The sequence below is a fragment of the Protopterus annectens genome, chromosome 8.part0 (genome assembly GCF_019279795.1).
Source record: "Protopterus annectens isolate FY-2018-M chromosome 8.part0, PAN1.0, whole genome shotgun sequence".
Classification (NCBI taxonomy): domain Eukaryota; kingdom Metazoa; phylum Chordata; order Ceratodontiformes; family Protopteridae; genus Protopterus; species Protopterus annectens.
Genome location: NC_056741.1, coordinates 850,425,693 through 850,444,892, shown reverse-complemented (window position 1 = coordinate 850,444,892; position 19,200 = coordinate 850,425,693). Strand labels below are relative to the sequence as shown.

At 43.8% G+C, this 19,200-nt stretch overlaps 1 protein-coding gene across 3 annotated transcripts in view; it reads right to left on the bottom strand.

The window, feature by feature from the left end:
- XRCC1 (X-ray repair cross complementing 1) overlaps positions 1-19,200 on the bottom strand; it is a 1,655,904-nt gene that overhangs the window by 68,281 nt on the left and 1,568,423 nt on the right. For all 3 annotated transcript variants that reach the window (XM_044080346.1, XM_044080348.1, XM_044080347.1), the window contains one exon: positions 3,084-3,159. In XM_044080346.1, coding sequence (XP_043936281.1) covers positions 3,084-3,159 — 76 coding nt within the window. The remainder of the gene's footprint in view (positions 1-3,083; positions 3,160-19,200) is intronic.

Below are 19,200 nucleotides of genomic sequence, written 5' to 3'. Positions count from 1 at the left end.
AATACAAGGGATATAATTCAATTATATATTATAATTAATACAATCAGGTAAATCAAATAACTTTTGCATGGCCCTAACGGTGTGCAAGGAGCCTATTGCTTGAAAACAGTTCAAAGGTAAATAACCTGCCACTGGCCAGATGCATTTTCTTTGAATGTGGGTTTCAATGCTGTTTCATTGAATGTGAGTTTCAAAAGTAGAGAAGCTTTAATGCCAAGTCTGTTTTCATTGTAAGACCTTTGTTTAGGTTTAGTAAATGTCTCAGTGTTTGGGCTATAATGTTTGAAATAAAAGTTGTAAATGCCTATTGCTTGAAAACAGTTCAAAGGTAAATAACCTGCCACTGGCCAGATGCATTTTCTTTGAATGTGGGTTTCAATGCTGTTTCATTGGGTTTCAATGCTGTTTCATTGAATGTGAGTTTCAAAAGTAGAGAAGCTTTAATGCCAAGTCTGTTTTCATTGTAAGACTATTGCTTTGTTTAGGTTTAGTAAATGTCTCAGTGTTTGGGCTTTAATGTTTGAAATAAAAGTTGTAAATTAAATCCAACTGCCTGTAATCATTGTAGAACTAAAGCATAAAACAGTATGCACACAGATTTGAACAGTGTCTACAGTAAATGGGGAGAAATAGCCAAGTAATGGGACACTGGAATGGCTGTGTGGGCGGGGCTTGGGGTGGGTGGACTTGGGCGGGGCTGTGTTGGCAGGGGGGCGGGGCGAGCTATGTGGGTGGGGCTCTGGGTTTGCACCCCCCTGCAAAAAATCCTGCGGGCTCCCTTGCCCCCCCCCAAAAAAAAACTTATCAATTGTTTTACCATCCCTTGTCAGAAGTGGCAGGATTAGCACTAACAAAATGACTGGCAGCAGCTGAATTAACTAAAGCTATAGCTGTTGGTTCAGGTCTGGGATGAGTGTATAAAAATTTGAAAGACTGCAGAACTTTGTACATTCTACTTGCTTTCTTTGGTGTAACAGGCAGGCAATCATTGAAACCACAGTCTGTGACCAACATATCTCCTCCAGTGCTAACAGCACTGGGGGGATGTGAGGAGGTCCTGGGAATTCCAGCTGTGGCAGCTCACAGTAGTTTCTGAGGGACTGAGAAATCTCCCACTGAAAACACTGGCACCTTCTTGAAATAGTCTCAGAAAAAGTAATCCTTAATAGAAGAGAGAGAGAGAGAGAGATTCAGATAACATGTGTTCCCTCTGAGTCTCAATCAGAGATCTGACAAGAAAAAGTTGTATCTGTCCCACCACATTCCTCTCCACATTCAATTTCCTGAATCTTTCCAGGAAAAGAGGAACACTCCCTTTTTCTTTTACCAGAAACTACCAGATAAGAAGGGTCAAACAGATAAGCAAGGCCCTGAGCCAGAGTTAATATAATCATTCTTTTCCAGTGAAACTGATGCAAGAGAAGATACATTTTTCTGTTTCTTTCTGACATAAAGGTTGGGGCAAATAAGATTATTAATGGCAGCAACAGCATTCCAAGGGTTGGGAAAAAGTTTCTGGTTAAGAAGGGGCATCCTCCCTGCCTCTTCTCCCAAAACTGAAAAGAGTGGATCTCTCTTGCCCACTGAGGGAATCCAAAAGTCGCAGAGGACGTGGCTAACCCCCCATATCACAGTGGCTGTTCGGACAACACCAGACGGATCCAGGTAAAAAGATAAGAGCCCTGAGAAAAGAACTTTGGCGACAGCAGAGTCACCCGCCTGTGGATGAGCCAAGGCTATTTAACTAACTTCTTTTTTGTGGCTAGAAGAAGGGCCGACTGTGGGAATGGTAGTTTGTTCCATGATCAAGCTGAAAATCATACCTCTGTCTTGGGAAAACTAATCAGCACAAGGTGGTAAAATTTAAAAAGTAACTTTCCCAGTAAAAAGACAGTAAAACACACTCTAGTACACTTTACCAGCCCCCAAAAATAATTTAAACACAGTTTTGCCACAGAAACACAGTTTTAGAATGTTTAAATGAACGTTTAGACAGTCAGAAACAAAAGTGCACTTACGTACGCAGTAAAGTCACGTAACAGTCAATAAAAACACATATTAGGAAACTAAGTTTATACATTAAAAAAATATGTGTAAGGTGTTTAATGGAACTTATCTTCCCCTGCAATGGAAAAGCACAAACAGAACACTGATCCTCGAATGCCAACAGAGGAGTGCTACCACCATCAGCTGGAAAGCTCTGAAGGGCTTGGCACTCATACCTGACTTTTAGTCAGCGCAGCTTGAGATGACTAATGCTTTGGGGACACAGAATGCTCCATGAAGCTTTGGAAGCTGACTGGCTATTATATTCTATGCAGGATATAACCTATATAGCTTAGGCTATAGCAGTGTTGAATACGATAAACAAAGAATATTTCACCTCCTCCCAAATTAGAACGGTCATCCTCAGATCTACCCCTTTGTTAACCAGGACATTAACTAATGAGCTGGTTCATCTAGACAGCCTTCAGACACAGAGAAACTTGAACTCACATTAACATGCAACCTGATAACAACATGACAACAGTACTGTGAGCCATCTAATTCCAATCTGGTTTCATAAGTATTTGTGGATAACAAAAACACTACTACAGGCACATCACAATATAAAACGTGCTTACATTCATAAAAAAATATAATTTTACCCAAGCACATATAGGAAAATATTACATTATGGTGCACAAAGAAGTGTCAGCAGACACATTTTCCCTTCCCACCCATGATATGGATACTTCCCCAAGCCACCAAAGGTATTTACTTATAATTTGTTTACCAGGGTAGTGCACTGAATAATACTGATCACTTTCAGGCTCAGCACAGGTGAAGTAAAAAACATTTCACAAACAAAAAAGGCAGAAATGTATGCAATTTTGTAGAAAAATGATGGCTTAAACACACACACACAAACAAGCACTGCAAGGAAATGTTGTTTGCAGTCAACTAATCAGCCGTCGCAACAGAGGTCAGATGTTGTAGGCATCTTAAGATCTAACGGGACAGAAGCAGAATAGGGAATAGGAAGGAAAAGAAACATAGCATCGAAACAGACTGTTTATCTTAGAAGTTTTGTAGACACTCACCTCTTCAAAATTGTCATCCCATTCCTGAGCTGTAATCACATAGTTCACTTTGTCATTCATGTAGTCTTCCAAAATGCTACAAAGATACAAATATGAAAATACAAATGTTTTATCAATGCAGGATATTGCTGTTGTAAATTATCCATTCAACTTCTTAATGGCATTCACAATGCTGCAAGGTACCCTACTTCCCCCTGAACAGGACCATCACATTTCAAACTCTCAAAACTTCCAAACACAGTGCTTTTTGCTAGGAATGTAAACGAGATTATAGAGAACAGTAATTATCTTGGTGAAATGAAAATACAACACATGCAGGAGCTAACTATTCTTAAAGAGGTTTCAATTCATGCCACTGGAACTTGCGTTGCTGACATGCATGACATCAAAGACAATTTTCTTAACAGTGCTTTGCAAAAAAGACATTCCGACTGGTGTCAGAAATGGTAGTCACATTCTCTCCATTTCTTTGTCAGTGAATATAAGTCTTAACAGGGACAGCAGAGAAAAAAAAATAGACACCATGACACTATAGAAAAATCGTATAAAAAACAAAAGATGTCCAATGCTGAGAGTAAAACACTTTAATATGATAAAACAAGTAAAAATAGGTAAGCGCTTTCATGATTGCTTGCTTCTTCAGACCTTAACAAAATAATGTGGAAAGACAATAGCGACTGCATCTTAGCCTGTTTATATAGCTCTGCATTCTATTTAAACTGTTTTTGTGTTGATTAACTGTTTTGCAGTCTTAAAAAGTTATTTGTTGCTTAATTTTACCTGTAGGCTAACACACTCAAGTGTGCTAGCCGCTTAAAAGCATTTATAGCATTTACTGTCTGTTTTTTTCCTTGTCTCTGTAAAAAAAAAAAAAAAATCTCTTGTTTTCCCACCTTACTGAACTAGAGTAGTCCAGTTTCAGAGTTGCTGATCCCTGGGCTTTGTTTTTAGTTCCTGTTACTGATCCACTGCCTTATTAGGAAGGAGGGAAGTTTCTTTGCTTACCAGTGGGAGTGGGAAGCACTGAGCAGCCTTTTTGTCCGAATTGGTGAAGTTTCAGCCAGAAACTAGTAGTCCATTGGTCGTTTTGGGCCAATTCCTAGCTCCTTTCAGCCCCCTCCTATAAAACACGCTAAACACGCGTTTTCCAGCTTGTACCAACTCAGCACAGATCCTTGTGGTGGCCTGCAGAGTGACCCAAGCAGCAGAGAGCTAAAAGAGTGACTTTCTACCAGATATAAGTATTTTTTGTGGCTTTCCCACTGTTATTAAGCTAGCGACTGCATTTCGCCTGTTTTACTGCTACTTTAAGTGATTTCTGCATTTTACACTGTTTATTGCACTTTAAGTTACTAATTGTTGCAAATTGTTTCTGTAGGCTACACACTAAAGTGCCCTAGCCGATTTACAGCATTTATAGCATTTACTGTCTGTTTTTTTCCTTATCTCTGTAATAAAAAAAAAATCTCTTTTTTTCCCACCTTACTGAACTAGAGTAGTCCAGTTTCAGAGTTGCTGATCCCTGGGCTTTGTTTTTAGTTCCTGTTACTGATCCATTGCCTTATTAGGAAGGAGGGAAGTTTCTTTGCTTACCAGTGGGAGTGGGAAGCACTGAGCGGCCTTTTTGTCCGATTTGGTGAAGTTTCAGCCAGAAACTAGTAGTCCATTGGTCATTTTGGGCCAATTCCTAGCTCCCTTCAGCCCCCTGCTATAAAACAAGCTAAACGCGTTAGCGCGGAGTTGCCACTGTTGCACACAAGAGCAGCGGCGGTTAAACTATTCGGGACATCTAAATTCCACTCTTCAAATTTTCCCTTAGAACTACCATCCTCGAGCTGTACTGCTGATCTAACCAGCATATCCTATAACTGAAAAGTTCATCTCTACTTGATTCCCAAGTAGACTATTCTCTTTCTGTAAAGCCTAGCACTTACTCCTACAGTACTTGCACCTTGATAAAGCACTCTTATTATAGATAGTACCCCACCAGCCTAAAACCCACTTCCCCCGGAGTCCTTTGAAAGTCTCTTTATCTACTACTTCTAGTATGTCGAGGGATCAGTTGCTAGTGTCCTCTCCAGCTCAACTGGTGAACCTGGGAATATTGAGGCAATGTTACAATTGCCTCATGTACACAGACAATCCTCTCCTTCTCCCACAAAACACAAATACATGCGAGAGATGCAACTATACGGCCAAACTGGAGGCTGAGCTCTCTCAACATAGGACTGGCAAGACCAGACAGGAGGAGAAGGTAACCACACACAATACATACCCAGTCACACATGGTACCATCACAACTTCAAATCATACACATACTCACACAAAGACATACTCGGAGGCTCTGATCAAAAATTTACCAAAACAGCAGAGGCCACCAAAGCAGACACCCAAACAACTACCACCTCACGACCCAACACATGCAACACATAGACCACACAGTCAGAGTGTCAAACAGTCACAGCCCTTAAGGCCAAACAAAATGCCAGACACACTTGTCATTGGTGATTCCATAGTGAGACACACTGACGCCCCGCTCACCAGACTGAGTAAGGAGAAGGTCACAGTAAGCTGCCTGTCGGGCTAGAATCCGCCACATAACGCAAGCACTCAGGTCTCTCAACAGCGGGTACAAGTACGACTCAGTCATTGTCCACGCTGGTGTCAACGACCTGAGATGTACCTCCTTGGACTACATGAAAAGGGACATCGAGGAGCTCTCTGATTATGTAGCCCAGGCAGGTATGACCCTGACCTTGAGCAGTATCCTACCTTCACCTAGAATGATGCCACAATACAGTGATAAGATGATCAGCTTTAATAATTGGCTTAAATTCTGGTGTCATTCAAAGGGGATCCAATGTCTGTCTGCCTGGGATGACATGCTGGACAAGCCACGCTGCTTCAAGGGACGGCTTGCACCTGTCACCCTGGGCTTCCGGATATTGGCAAAGGCTCTTGCCACCCCATAGTGCCTTTTTAGGCAAGGCTCAAATTCTAAACCTACCACCCTAGAACACCAAAAGGAAAAAAAACTAAGGGTAATGCTGCTCAATGCCAGAAGTCTCAATCTCAAGATGCACGCACTCGAGGCCCTTCTCAATATGGAGAACATTGATGTCTGTGCTGTGACAGAAACCTGGTTCAAGGCTCCTGAGAGCACCCCAGCACTAACAGGTTTCACCTCATATCATGCGTTCCGCCCCAAACTCTGACAACACCAAGAAAGGAGGTGTCCATATTCATAAAGGACACCCACACCTCAAGGTTGGTGGCAACGCACGATGCATCGGAGACCATCCAGGTGCAATTAACCATAGGCAAGACTGCTCTGCAATTTGTAGCATGTTACAGGCCACCCTCTCAAACTCAGGAACCTCACATGGCCTTCCTGAAAACATTGGAGGATAAATGTATCTCCAAACACCATCATACTAGGTGACTTCAACTACCCTAATATAGACTGGGAACACTACTCAAGCCCGAACACTCTAACCCAAAGATTCCTGGAGTTCATAAACTCAAATGCCATGGAACAACTAGTCACCATCCCCACAAGAGGAGAAAACATACTTGATCTCATCATCACGAACATGGGATCAAAATGTTCAACACCGGAAGTATACCCCTCACTGGTGAGATCAGATCATAAACTAATCTCGCTGGAGGTCCTCATCCCGCCCCACCTGAAACAAAAAAGACCACAGTGAAAAACTTCTCAAAAGCCGATTTCACACTTCTAAAAACTAGTGTGGTCTCCTTTAAGGCCCCTGAGCCAGTGGTAAACATTACTCAAACCGCTGAATCACTTACAAATGCCTTCTACCAGCACCTACAGGACTACATGGATCAGGCAATCCCAAACCAAACTAAGACTCTCTGTACCAAAGGCAAGCATCCAGTCTGGTGGACCCCAGCCATAAACAAGCTCTACAACAAAAGGAGGAAGCTACTACAAGATAGAGCAAAATCCTTGAAAGGCAAGACACCTTTGATCATTACAAGTAAAAAACTAAGAGCTCTCATAAAATCATCCAAGGCAAATTTTGAGAGAAAAATCGCCAAGGACTCTAAAGACAATCATAAGGCCTTCTTTAGCTATGTTAGAAACCTAGGAGGAAACTCCCAGATATGCTCAGAATTAGTTCAAAATGATGTGAAAATTACTGAACCTACACACATTGCTAACATACTGGCTGACAGGTTCAGTGCAAACTCCCCCTCCCCCAAAAGGAGAGATATCTATTCCAGAGGATTGTAGCCCCCAAACATCTCCAACGCCCAGGTGAGAACTGCCCTCACTAAGGCAAAAACACAGCATCCATGGGACCGGATGGTGTCCCCGGCTGTGTGCTTCATGAACTCAATGAGGAATTAAACCCACAGTTAGGACAGCTGTTTAATCTTAGCCTCACCTCAGGATACGCACTCAAGGAGTGGTGCAGCGACTGTGGTCCCACTTCATAAGGGCGGTGCCTCCACAGACCCTGGAAATTATCGCCCCATTAGCTTGACAAGCCTTATCTGCAAAGCCATGGAGAGGATCATAATGGAACTCATAAATAAAGACATAGGGAACTTGCAGACTTTGGATCCAACCCAGTTTGGCTTTGTCAAAGGCAGATCCTGCCTCTTAAACTTGGTTGACTTTTTCGAGACAGTCACCAAGGCCATTGATGAGGAAAGGCAGTCCATACAGCCTACCTCGACCTGGCAAAGGCCTTCACACAATACCCCACTCAGGTATCATCGAAAAACTCATCAGCTTGAATGTAAACCCATACATCACAAGATGGGTTGCAAACTGGCTAAGTGACAGAACCCACAGGGTCAGAGTTGCTGGAGCCATGTCAGACTCAAAGCCTGTCACAAGTGGTGTCCCACAGGGCTCAGTCCTGGGTCCACTCTTGTTCGGCATCTACTTTTCTGAAGTACAAGCAAACACAGGAGGGTTATGGCTGACAAAGTTTGCAGATGACTGCAAACTGGGCCATAGTCGAAAACACATCTGACACAGATATCCTCCAGAAGGGCCTCACAGAAACGGATAACTGGTGCCAGAGCCATGGCCTGAAGTTAAACGCCAAAAATGCATAGTCATACCCTTTGGGAAAAACAAGGTTACCCCTAGCTACCATATAGGTGGCAATCCACTGAGCACAGAAAAGTCATCAGGGATCTGGGGACCCAAGTTGACAGTAGCCTTTCGCTTGACACTCATGTTGCTAAAGTAGTTAGGAAAACCTTCTATATCGCCCACCTGATCATGAAGGGATTCACATCTAGATCAAGGGAGGTCATCGTCCCCTGTACTCATCACTCATTAGACCTATGATTGAGTACAATGCCCTGTTCGAATGTATCTGACCAGACACCTGCTGCAGCTTGAAAGGCCCCAAAAGTTCCTCACCAAAAGGATAAAGGGTCTCAAAAATATGTCTTATGCTGCCCGACTGAAAGAACTCCAGCTCTATTCAGTCTCATACCGCTTGCTCAGAGGTGACCTGTGCCTGACATATAAGGCCATGTCAAACCCAGATTTGATGAATATGCTTCACCTCAAAAAATCTAGATCCCTCAGAACCACAAGGCGGAGACTTAAACCTTGACACGGTTATAAATAGAACGTGCTGGAGGGACAGATTCATCACCCAGAGACTCCCTATGCTGTGGAACAAAATCCCGGTACATGTGAAGCAGAGCACCTCGCTGGCCTTGTTCAAGAGGAATCTTGACCAATGGATGGGAGATCGCAGATATACCCCAGGGATTACTTCAGTGTCACTGCTTGACAGAGGCACAGAAAAATGATAGGCATAGTTTTTATTCAAGCTAAAGGGGTGGCGAAAGCCACATAACTATGGGCTAGGCTTATAAATGCCCTTGGGCAGATAGCCTAGTATGAACCTATGAACATAAATACATCAAGCAACCAATAAAATCAATTAAAATTAATAAGTGTTAATGGATACTAATGTGCTAGGCCTCTCTTCTTTAAGAGAGGCTTTAAAACAACAGCACTATTTAAGCCAGGTGGGTACATAGGCTTTAAAATTAATTAACCATTTTAACTCAGCAAATTCAGTCTCACCAGAATCTAGTCTATATGGGCAAATGTAATTTATGTGATGCATATTATAAAAGGAAAACAAATCGTATGTTGATGGATAGGATTCTGCAACATCAATATGATATACGGAATAATAAGTTAACAAATGCATTAGCGAAACATGTATCTGAAGCTGGAATTAATCATCATTTTAAATACTTTGTACTACAGAAAATAAATGAAAGCCTAAGAGAAGCGGACTTGAGCAATGACACTGAATTTGCTGAGTTAAAATGGATAATTAATTTCAAAGCCTAAGTATCACCTGGCTTAAATAGTGCTGTTGTTTTAAAGCGTCTTTTAAAGAAGAGTGGCCTAGCACATTAGTATCCATTAACCCTTATTAATTTTAATTGATTTTATTGGTTGCTTGATGTATTTAAAGATCCGTCTTTCCACAATACTTTGTTAAGGTGTGAAGAAGCGAGCAATCGTGAAAGCGCTTACCTATTTTTACTTGTTTTGTCGTATTAAAGTGTTTTACTCTCAGCATTGGACATCTTTTGTTTTCTGTATCTTGTTTTTTGGATATCCTTGATTCCACTACACTCTTTTTTGCTTCAGTTACTGTTTTTTGTTCGTTAGTGGAACCATGGCTGAGAGCATGGATCTGGAATTGAGTTATACTCCTGGACTGAATAAGTCAATGCATAAAGATAAGACTATGGATGCTAATTCTAGAGCTAATACTGGGACAGTTATTCATGCTAATCCTTCAACTGGTGTGTCTTTCAGTGATGAGGATGCTGCACCTAATAGTATTGACTATAATGAAGTACAAGCTTTTAAAAGGCACTGAGAGTGCTGGAGGATACTCTATATAGACATAAGCATCTGCTTTGGCAGCACTTTCATTCTGAAGCAGCTATATTCCATCAATTTGTCCCTAGAGGGCTACGGGTAATGAAAATGCCGTCATATGGTGATAGCTTGCCTGAACTATTAAAGAGATGGCAAAACCTCAATTTACAACTTAGTTTGGATTATATGGCATTGCTTAATGATTATTTTCACCCTGAGGAGGACACTTTAGCGAAAGAGATCAACAATCTGACTTCCCACCTGATGAACACATTTAAAGGAGATGAGTTTGAGCAGTTATTGGATGATCTGCTACTCAATGTCTCCCTCTATGAGAGGAAATTGGAGAAGGATAAGACTAAGAAGTTCCATAGGGATTTTGCAGATTTCCGCAATGGTAACATGTTCTCTTGGCCAATGAATGTACAGTTGAATGTCCCTTTAGGAAACGCGTCATCGTCAGATCAACTTACTACAACTATGGTATCCAGAACCGTTAATGGAGAAGCCGATAATGTGTGACGAGCTTTAGAGTGTACCATCACTCAGAAACCTGATGTGAAGAAGGGCAGTACCTATAGTTCTAATAAATTGTCTGCTATTGAGCCTGTAAGCACAGAAACATCGCAAATGGATTTAATAGCAGTAACGGCACTTAATGAGCCCCTGACTGTGTCTGAAACTATAGCAGCAATGGAACAAACTGCTTATTCTGATGGTAATTCTACAGGTGATTACCTGCCTAATAGAATTGTGAGTACTGATGACCTGGTTAATATGACCAATTATGATGGTTGTGTGCTTAAAGCCAACTTGAATCAGGATAAGCCTGATACCACTCAATCTACTAATACAGTTTCTGTCTCTGTGAATGAAGGGGCAAGTATGGGCATGTCTACTGGTAACAGTCAGCATGCCATTAGTAGCTCAGATGTAATTTTGACATCTATTGTTGATGTAAATAAGAGCGATAATGTGCATTTATTGAGTGAGTCAGTATTAAATGATGCGGGCTGCACTAATGGAACAAATACTCAAAATTTAGACTGTGTGGTTAGACCTAAAATTCCCAGTATTTTTATAGTTAATAGTTCTGGTGCTAATAAGAATGTTAACTCTAAGCCTGCATTTTTTTTTTGGAGAAAGCACTGCCTATCAGGCAGGACAAACGTATAGGGAAGTCACAGAGTCGCAGAAGGACAGGCAGACTTCAGTAAGACCCTCCAATTCAAACCAAAGTCCCTGCAACACGCAGTCGGAAGTGAATAATTTAGTCTTTAATTTATCACCTAGTGAGCTCATGGTAGAACAATTATCTGTGTTAAATAAGGGTCTTTCATTTATACCTGCCACTAGAACGGGCCTTGTGGAAACGATTTTAGATCTTAGAATGTTTGCCAGGAACATTATGTTGAAGACTATTTTTGCAGACAGTGATGCAGGAATATATAACGCATTTAAGAAACCTAGTACATTTACACCAACTAATTCTCTGGCTATGGAGTCCTTTGTGAAATTATGTGAGGATGATTTAAGGAGATCCTTTAATGTGAGAAGCAACAAAAGTTTTTTTAATTTAAGAGCCAATGAACATGAGGCATTGAATCAAATAGTTGGAGCTGAGCATATAGTTATCAGACCAGCGGACCAAGTAGGTGGTGGTGGTGTGCTAGATAAATCGGTGTAGTTAGACAAGATGCATGATATGTTGTATGAAAATACTGTATATGTGTTAATGCAGAGATTTCAAGTTAATGGTATAATTAATAGGTAGAATTTCTTTTTATATGACCTCTTAATGACAGAGCAAATAGACTATCTCCTTTACACTTATTTCTCAGTTGAGCATTCCACCATACCATAGATTTACGGACTGCTGAAAGTACAAAAAAATATCAAGGATCCTCCATACCACCCTACAGTATCAGGAAGGAAATGGCTCACTGAGCCAATGTCCATATAAGTCGATAAACAACTAAGAGGTGTACTGGACAGAGTGGATACAGTTTTGAGGGATAGCAAACAATTTCTAGAGCATCTGTACATCTGGGCAAAGGATAGATCTATTAATGAGATTAGAAGAATGCTGTTCGTAACACTGGATGTGAAATAATTTTTTACTGTGATACCCAAATGATGGAATAGAGCGAGTTAGACGGTTCTTCATTAAAGAAAGTGTTTTTTCTAATTCCAAGGTTGGCATGATCTGTGCCCTATTGGATCTGATTCTAGAAAAAAAAGAAGTTATGTACTCACCATAACGTTCCATATGAGTAGTTATACTTCATTTTTCTGCAACCTGTGGGTATACGGATCCGTATCGGATCCGAGCCGGCAACTTTTTTCTAGCATCTGCTCCAAGCTCCGAGCTCCCCCCCTTACCCATAATGCCCTGCCGTCCCCTATCTTCCCTCAGATCGAGTTTGCTGCAAGTAACAACATATATGCAACTCAACCTAATAACCAACTTGAAACAGGATAAGGTCCGGGGGATGGAGGGAGGGAATGTTGCAGAAAAATGAAGTGTAACTACTCAGATGGAACATTATAGTGAGTATATAACTTCTTTATCTTGAAGTACTTAAGTTCATTTTATCTGCAACCTGTGGGACAGAGTCCCCAGCTATTCCGATCCTGGGAGGCCCTTATGGAAGGATATTCCTGAGCACCACAGAACCAAAGGATGCTCTACCCCTCGAAATCAGATCCAGTTTGTAATGGGAAATGAAGGTATGTGAATTGGCCCATGTCGCTGCTGCACAAATATCGTCCAAAGGTACCCTGGACGAAAAAGCAGCAGAAGTCACCATGGACCTGGTAGAGTGAGCCTTAACTATACCAGGAGGAGATGAACCTTTTGCTTTGTAGGCATGTGAAATGCAAAGAGTGATCCATCTGGCTAAAGAAACTTTAGAAATAGCTTTTCCCATAAACGCTGTGGAAAAAGAAACAAACAATTGGTCAGTCTTGCGGAAAGACTTCATTCCAGGAAGATAAAATCGAAGTTGTCTATGTACAACCAATAAATGGAGTTTGTATTCACCTTTATTTTGTAAGTTAGGAAAGAAAACAGGCAGATTAATGGACTGGTTTATGTTTGCTTCAGATGCCACTTTAGGTAAGAAGGAAGGGTTAGTATGGAGGGAGACCCTATCCTTATGGAAACTCAAATACAGAGGCACGGCAGACAGAGCTTGAAGCTCAGAAACTCTCCTAGCCGATGTGATGGCGACTAGGAAAGCTATCTTCCAGGACAAAAATTTTAAGTCCACCGATGCTGCGGGCTCGAAAGGAGGGGCCACCAATGCCTGTAAAACAAAAGTAAGGTCCCAAGGAGGTACAGAATCCTTGACAGGGGGCCATAACAGAAAACTACCTTTAAGAAAAGCCTTACACAGCCTAGAGGAGGCTAAGGCCATGTTGTCTTCACCAACGTGAAAACTGGAAATGGCTGTCAATTGTACTTTCACTGTGGAGGAACTAGCTCCTTGCTGAAAGATACCACACAGGAAGTCCAACACCGCTGGAACAGGGGCTGTAAAAGGATCTATTTCTCTCTGTGAAGGCCAAATGGAAAAGTGCTTCCATTTACTGCAATATAGTTTCCTAGTGGAGTCTTTAAGAGAGGCCACCAGAATGGATTTTACCTGGGATGAAAGAATGGGAGTCCTGGCAATTAATGGAACTGGAGCAACCAAGCTGTTAGGTTGAGGCTGCCCATATCGGGCAGACGTGTCCCCGACGGATGGGAAATTAGATCCGGGCAGGGATCCAGAACCCACGGGGGAGCAAAGAGATGAGACCAAAGGAATGGGAACCAAACCTGACGAGGCCAGAATGGGACAATGAGGATCACTTTGCACCGTAGTCGGCAAGCTTTCTGAAGAAACTTCGGAATGAAAGGTAAAGGTGGATAAGCATACAGAAGCCCGGGGGGGTCAAACATGGACTAGAACATCTCTGGGGACTTCCCCTGGTGAGGGAATTAGAGCAAAAAACTCGCTGCACTTCACGTTCAAAGGAGATGCGAAGAGATTGCAGCAAGGCTGTCCCCATGCCAGGAAAATCTCCTCCGCTACTGACTGTTTCAGAGACCACTCGTAAGGCATCAGAATGGCCCAGCTCAATCTGTCCGCTAAAATGCTGGAGCGCCCCGGGATGTGCGTTGCTATCAGACACCGACCGGTGGAAATCGCCCATTCCCACAATCTCATGGCCTCGAGACATACAGGGTAGGAGCTGATCCCCCCCCCGCTTGTTGATATACCAGACGAGCGACATGTTGTCTGACTGAATTGCAATCAATCCGAGAGGGAGGACTGTGTGAAAGGCTTCCAACGCTAAAAGCACTGCCCTCATCTCTAGGACATTTATGTGCAAACTGGTCTCTGTCTGGGACCACGTGCCTTCGACTGTCCTTCTCGAACAGTGTCCCCCTCACCCGAGTTGGGAGGCGTCCGTGGTCAATGTGGTTTGGACTGGAGGTGACGCAAATGGGCGTGCTTTTGATATCTCTGGTGAAGTTAACCACCAAAGAGATGTCCTGCAGACGTGACTGATCTTGATCGGAAATTCCATGGATAGGTCTAGCCAAGACCAATGAACAGCCAGAGTCCATTGAAGAACCCGCATGTGAAGGCGCGCATACGGGAGAATAGATATGGCGGCAGCCAAAGAGCACAGAGCCCGGAAAACCTTGCTCGCCTTTGAAGATTTGGAGTTCGCTATCTGAGCTATGTGGCACCTGAGATGTAGAATCCTGTCTGGAGTTAGGAATACCTTCATCTGCAAAGTGTCTTACCGTGCCTCAATGAAGTCTAGGATTTGTACTGGTTGCAAATGGGATTTGTGAACATTGACTGTAATTCCCAGGAGGTCTGCTAACCGAATGAAATAATCTTGGGCCAGACACAAGTGATACTTGTTGTGCGCATCGAAGAGCCAGTCGTCCAGGCATGGAAACACCTGAATACCCTGAAGCCTCAGGTGAGCCGCTACAACTGCCATTACCTTGGTGAACACCCTGGGGGCTGTGGTGAGACCAAAGGGTAGGGCTCTGAACTGAAAGTGACTGGCTCCCAGCCGGAAGTGCAGAAACCTCCTGGAGCTTCTGTGTATTTTGATGTGGTAGTAAGCATCCTGAAGGACTAACGAGCACATCCAGTCGCACTCTCAGAGATAAGGTAGAATGTACTGTAGGGTGACCATCCGGAATTTCTGTTTTGCTACCGACAGGTTTAATGTTGACAGGTCTAGAATGGGCCTGAGGTCCACCATCTTTTTTGGCACCAAAAAGAACCTTGAGTAGACGCCTAATCCGGACTGATCGGGGGGGCTTTTCAATGGCTCGTTTGAGAAGCAGCTTTGAAACCTCTAGAGCTGCGGCCTCCCTGTGAGCGGGTGGAACATCTGGGAGGTGTTTTGTAATATTTGGAGGGGCAATGAAAGGAATAGAGTAACCTCTGGATATTATCTGAAGAACCCAGCGATCTGTCGTAATGGACTCCCATGCCGCTGGGTGTAAGGGCAATCATCCCCCGACTGCGTCCAGAGTAGGACAGTCGGGCAAACCCTCAGGGCTGCTAACCTGGTCTATCAGAGAAGGGTTCCCTACACCCGGAATTCCTGGGACCTCCTCTACCTCTGGGTCGGCGTCAATCCTGTCCCCCCCTGCCTCTGGGTGAATAACTTTCCTGAGAATCCTGGGAAAACTGAGATTTTCGAAACCACATCTTCTTCTGCCCTCTTTGATTCCTAGACCGCTGAGGGTTAGAGAAGCGGACTCCGACGGCAGACAAAGTCTTCCCGTCCTTTTCGCTCTGGACAAGTGTGTCACGTACTGTCTTCCCAAAGAGGGAAGAACCGTCGTAGGGAGCGCTGATAAACGACGCCTTGAAAGGGTCCGCGAACTGACACAATCTGAGCCAGACATGACGCCCCATGGCTATGCCTGTCACAGCCGCTCTAGCTGCTCCTTCCATGGCATGGGAAAGTAGCCGCATAGATGTATAGAGTAGACATTTTTGCCGAGAACAGCGATCTTTCCTGCGGCAATAAAGACTCTGGGGGCAACTCAGCGAATTCCAAAGCAAGGTCTCGCTGAAGTGGAATCATATGTTCCAAATAATTCAGCGCATGGATAGAAAAAGTCGCTGAGGAGTATACGTGCTTCCCAAACCTATCCACTGACCTGGACTCCTTGTCTGGAGGGTGGACTAAGGAACTCTCCTGTTCTAGTTCCTTCTTTGTGGCCGCTGCGACCAACATAGCATCAACTGAGGCTTCTTTCGACCAGGGTTGTCTATCAGAAGGAGGAGATAAAACCTTGTCAGGATGTTTGGGGATGGGCTTTACCGTGTCGGGCTCCTTCCATGCCCTCGTGGTGATGAGGTCTACCAAGGTGTATGCTGGTGGGGACACCCAGGAAGTAGATGGGCCCGTGCCAAAGGCCTCCAGCAACACTTGACTCATCCCCAGAAGGTTTTGGAGCTGATCAACCTCCCTTCTGGCAGAGGATCTCCATAATTTCTCTGAAGGAGACGTCTTCGGGAGGTGACCTGGGGGGACCTTCTCCTTCATCTAAGTCAGTGTCAGTGGTGAGGGACTCGGGGGAGTCCAAGTGCCTCCTTTTGCACTTGCGCTTGTGGTGGCCCTCTTCAGTGGGACTTTCAGAAGGGGATCCGCGAGCCGTAGGGGTTTCCTCAGGGAAAATGACCTGGGCATCCTCTGGCAGAGGCTGTCCCTGAGACAGGATGAAGGGAGTCGTCGCCAAATCCAGGGGGGCCTGGGTGGTATCCGAGGGGATGGGCCAGGGTCTCAATCCCTGGGAGAGAACCCTCACCACCACTTCGAAGGCCAAGGGAGAAGTCCTCCCCAGATCCGAAGCGGGGACCGGAGCCGAAGACAGGGTAGGCTGAGGTCCGAGGGAACGGATCAGGTCCGAAAGGGTCGGAGCCGAAGAATACATTCCCCTGGGTCCGACTCCCTGTCCGCGGTTCCGAGAGTCACTCGGATCCGAATAAGTTGGATCCAAGGAACTCAAGGTAACAGCCAGAGTCGAGGTTGGAGGAACCGTCGGCGTCAAGCTACCAGCTCCGAAAAACCTCGGATCCAAGATCCCCGAAGCCGAAGCACGGATCGGGGAAGGAGAGATGGGGCAGAAAAGAGGCATGGAGGTCGCCCCTCCAGAGGGAGAGGGACCTGGCAAGACTCCCATCTGAATTTGGGTCTGAAGAAATCTCTGCATCATCCTGTCCATATCCATGTCAGATAGGCTCCGAGTCGACCTTGAAGACGCCACCGACTCGGATCTGGCTGGTCTGCGCAGAGGGGTGGAGGGCCTCGGGTCCAAATGTTCCAACGGCTCTGGTGAGAAACGCGGTGACCAGAGCCGAGGAGAAACAAGCCTCATGGCCTTAGATGGGGGGCTGAGAAAGAGCTCCCTGTCTGGGGATCTCTTACGATGCCTGTCTTTCTTTTTCTCCCTTTCTTCTCTGCGCCTTTCCTTTTCCTTCTCTTTTTCTTTATATTTGTCAGACTCGCTGACTGAAGATCTGTCCTTCCAGGACCCATCGCCAGATGAGGAGGGAGGTTGAGTCCCTGTCTGGGGTGGTACACTAGCGACCGAGGCAGAATCCAGCATAGCAACAGGGAGAAGGCCTTTGGAAACTAGCTTGGACTTACGATCCCTAAGGGCCCTAGGGTTGAAGCCTGAACAGACAGCACACTGAGTGGATAAATGTGCCACTCTTAAGCATATCATACACTTTGTGTGACCATTGGCAGGAGAAAGCTTATGGCCACATTCTGTACATTTTTTGAACACAGGCTTTGGCTGGTCAGCCATAGTCCTGCACTCAAAGGTATAAGTACTACCTTTCTAAAAAAAAACACACACACACAGGTAGGGGAAGGGCAGACCTAACTACTACTCTAATACAAAAAACTTTTTTTTTTTTTTTTTACACTAACGACCAAATGCGTTACTACAGAAAGGGAGGAAGGGTAATCCTAGACAAGCACACCTAGATATATGCAAAAGTTTCCACTTACTATCGCTTTTTAGCTCAGAGCAAAGGAGACCACAATGCACACTACTGGCGCGGCAAACGAGATCTGAGGAAAGATAGGAGATGGCAGGGCATTATGGGTAAGGGGAGGAGCTCGGAGCTTGGAGCAGATGCTAGAAAAAAGTTGCCGGCTCGGATCCGATATACGGATCCGTATACCCACTGATTGCAAATAAAATTAAGTTAACTACTTCAGATCAATGTGTTTCACTTTGAGTCAGAATACTTCCTTCAAGTTGTGGGGGAAGCAATGGGCACAGCATGTGCCAACACGTATGCCAACTTGGTTTTATCCAATTGGGAATCAGAAAGCGTCTTCAGTAGTGATTTGTTTAGAACATATGTCACATTCTATAAACGATTTGTTGATGACATCTTTTTTGTATGGGATGATAGTATAGATGAGGCTCAAGCCTTTGTGCATATGCTAGAAAATACAACCAGCTATTTATCCTTTTCTCTGCCGATGCTATTGATTTTTTAGATATTACTGTAGGTAATATGTCTACTAAAATGTACAGGAAACCATGCAGAAAAAATAATATATTGCATCGTTCTAGTATGCATCTGTCTATCGTTTCTAGGAACGTGATTAAAAATCAGTTCTTAGATGTGTGAGACTGCATACTAATGACGATTCCTTGGAGCATGCCTTATGTATGTTAAAAGAAGACTTACTGAAGAGGGGATACAAGAGCAGTGAGACAGATAAAGCAATAAGTGATATGAACACATCAACAGGCTTTAAAGTAAAACCCTATTTCTCTGATAGCTCCTCTAGTGCAGCAATGGATAATAAGGTTAAGAGCACTAAGGTTGTAAACAGGGTTTGTTTGACTTATTCGGCAGAAGTCAACAAGGTGTGTGATGTAATAAGGAAAAATTGGTCTATTTTGCAAACTGACCCCGCTATTAGTGATTTGATAGAACCAGCTTCAATGTTCTGTTTTAAAAACACTAGGAATTACAAACAGCAGCTCTGTTATAAGCACACTGAACCATATAGGCATCTTACTTCTCAGCGTAAGGGTACTTATGCATGTCAGTCCTGCAAGGCCTGCAGTTGTATATGGTCTACGCATTTGGTCATGCACCCTCTAAGTATGGAACCTATAGAGTTATCTTTTTATGCAGACTG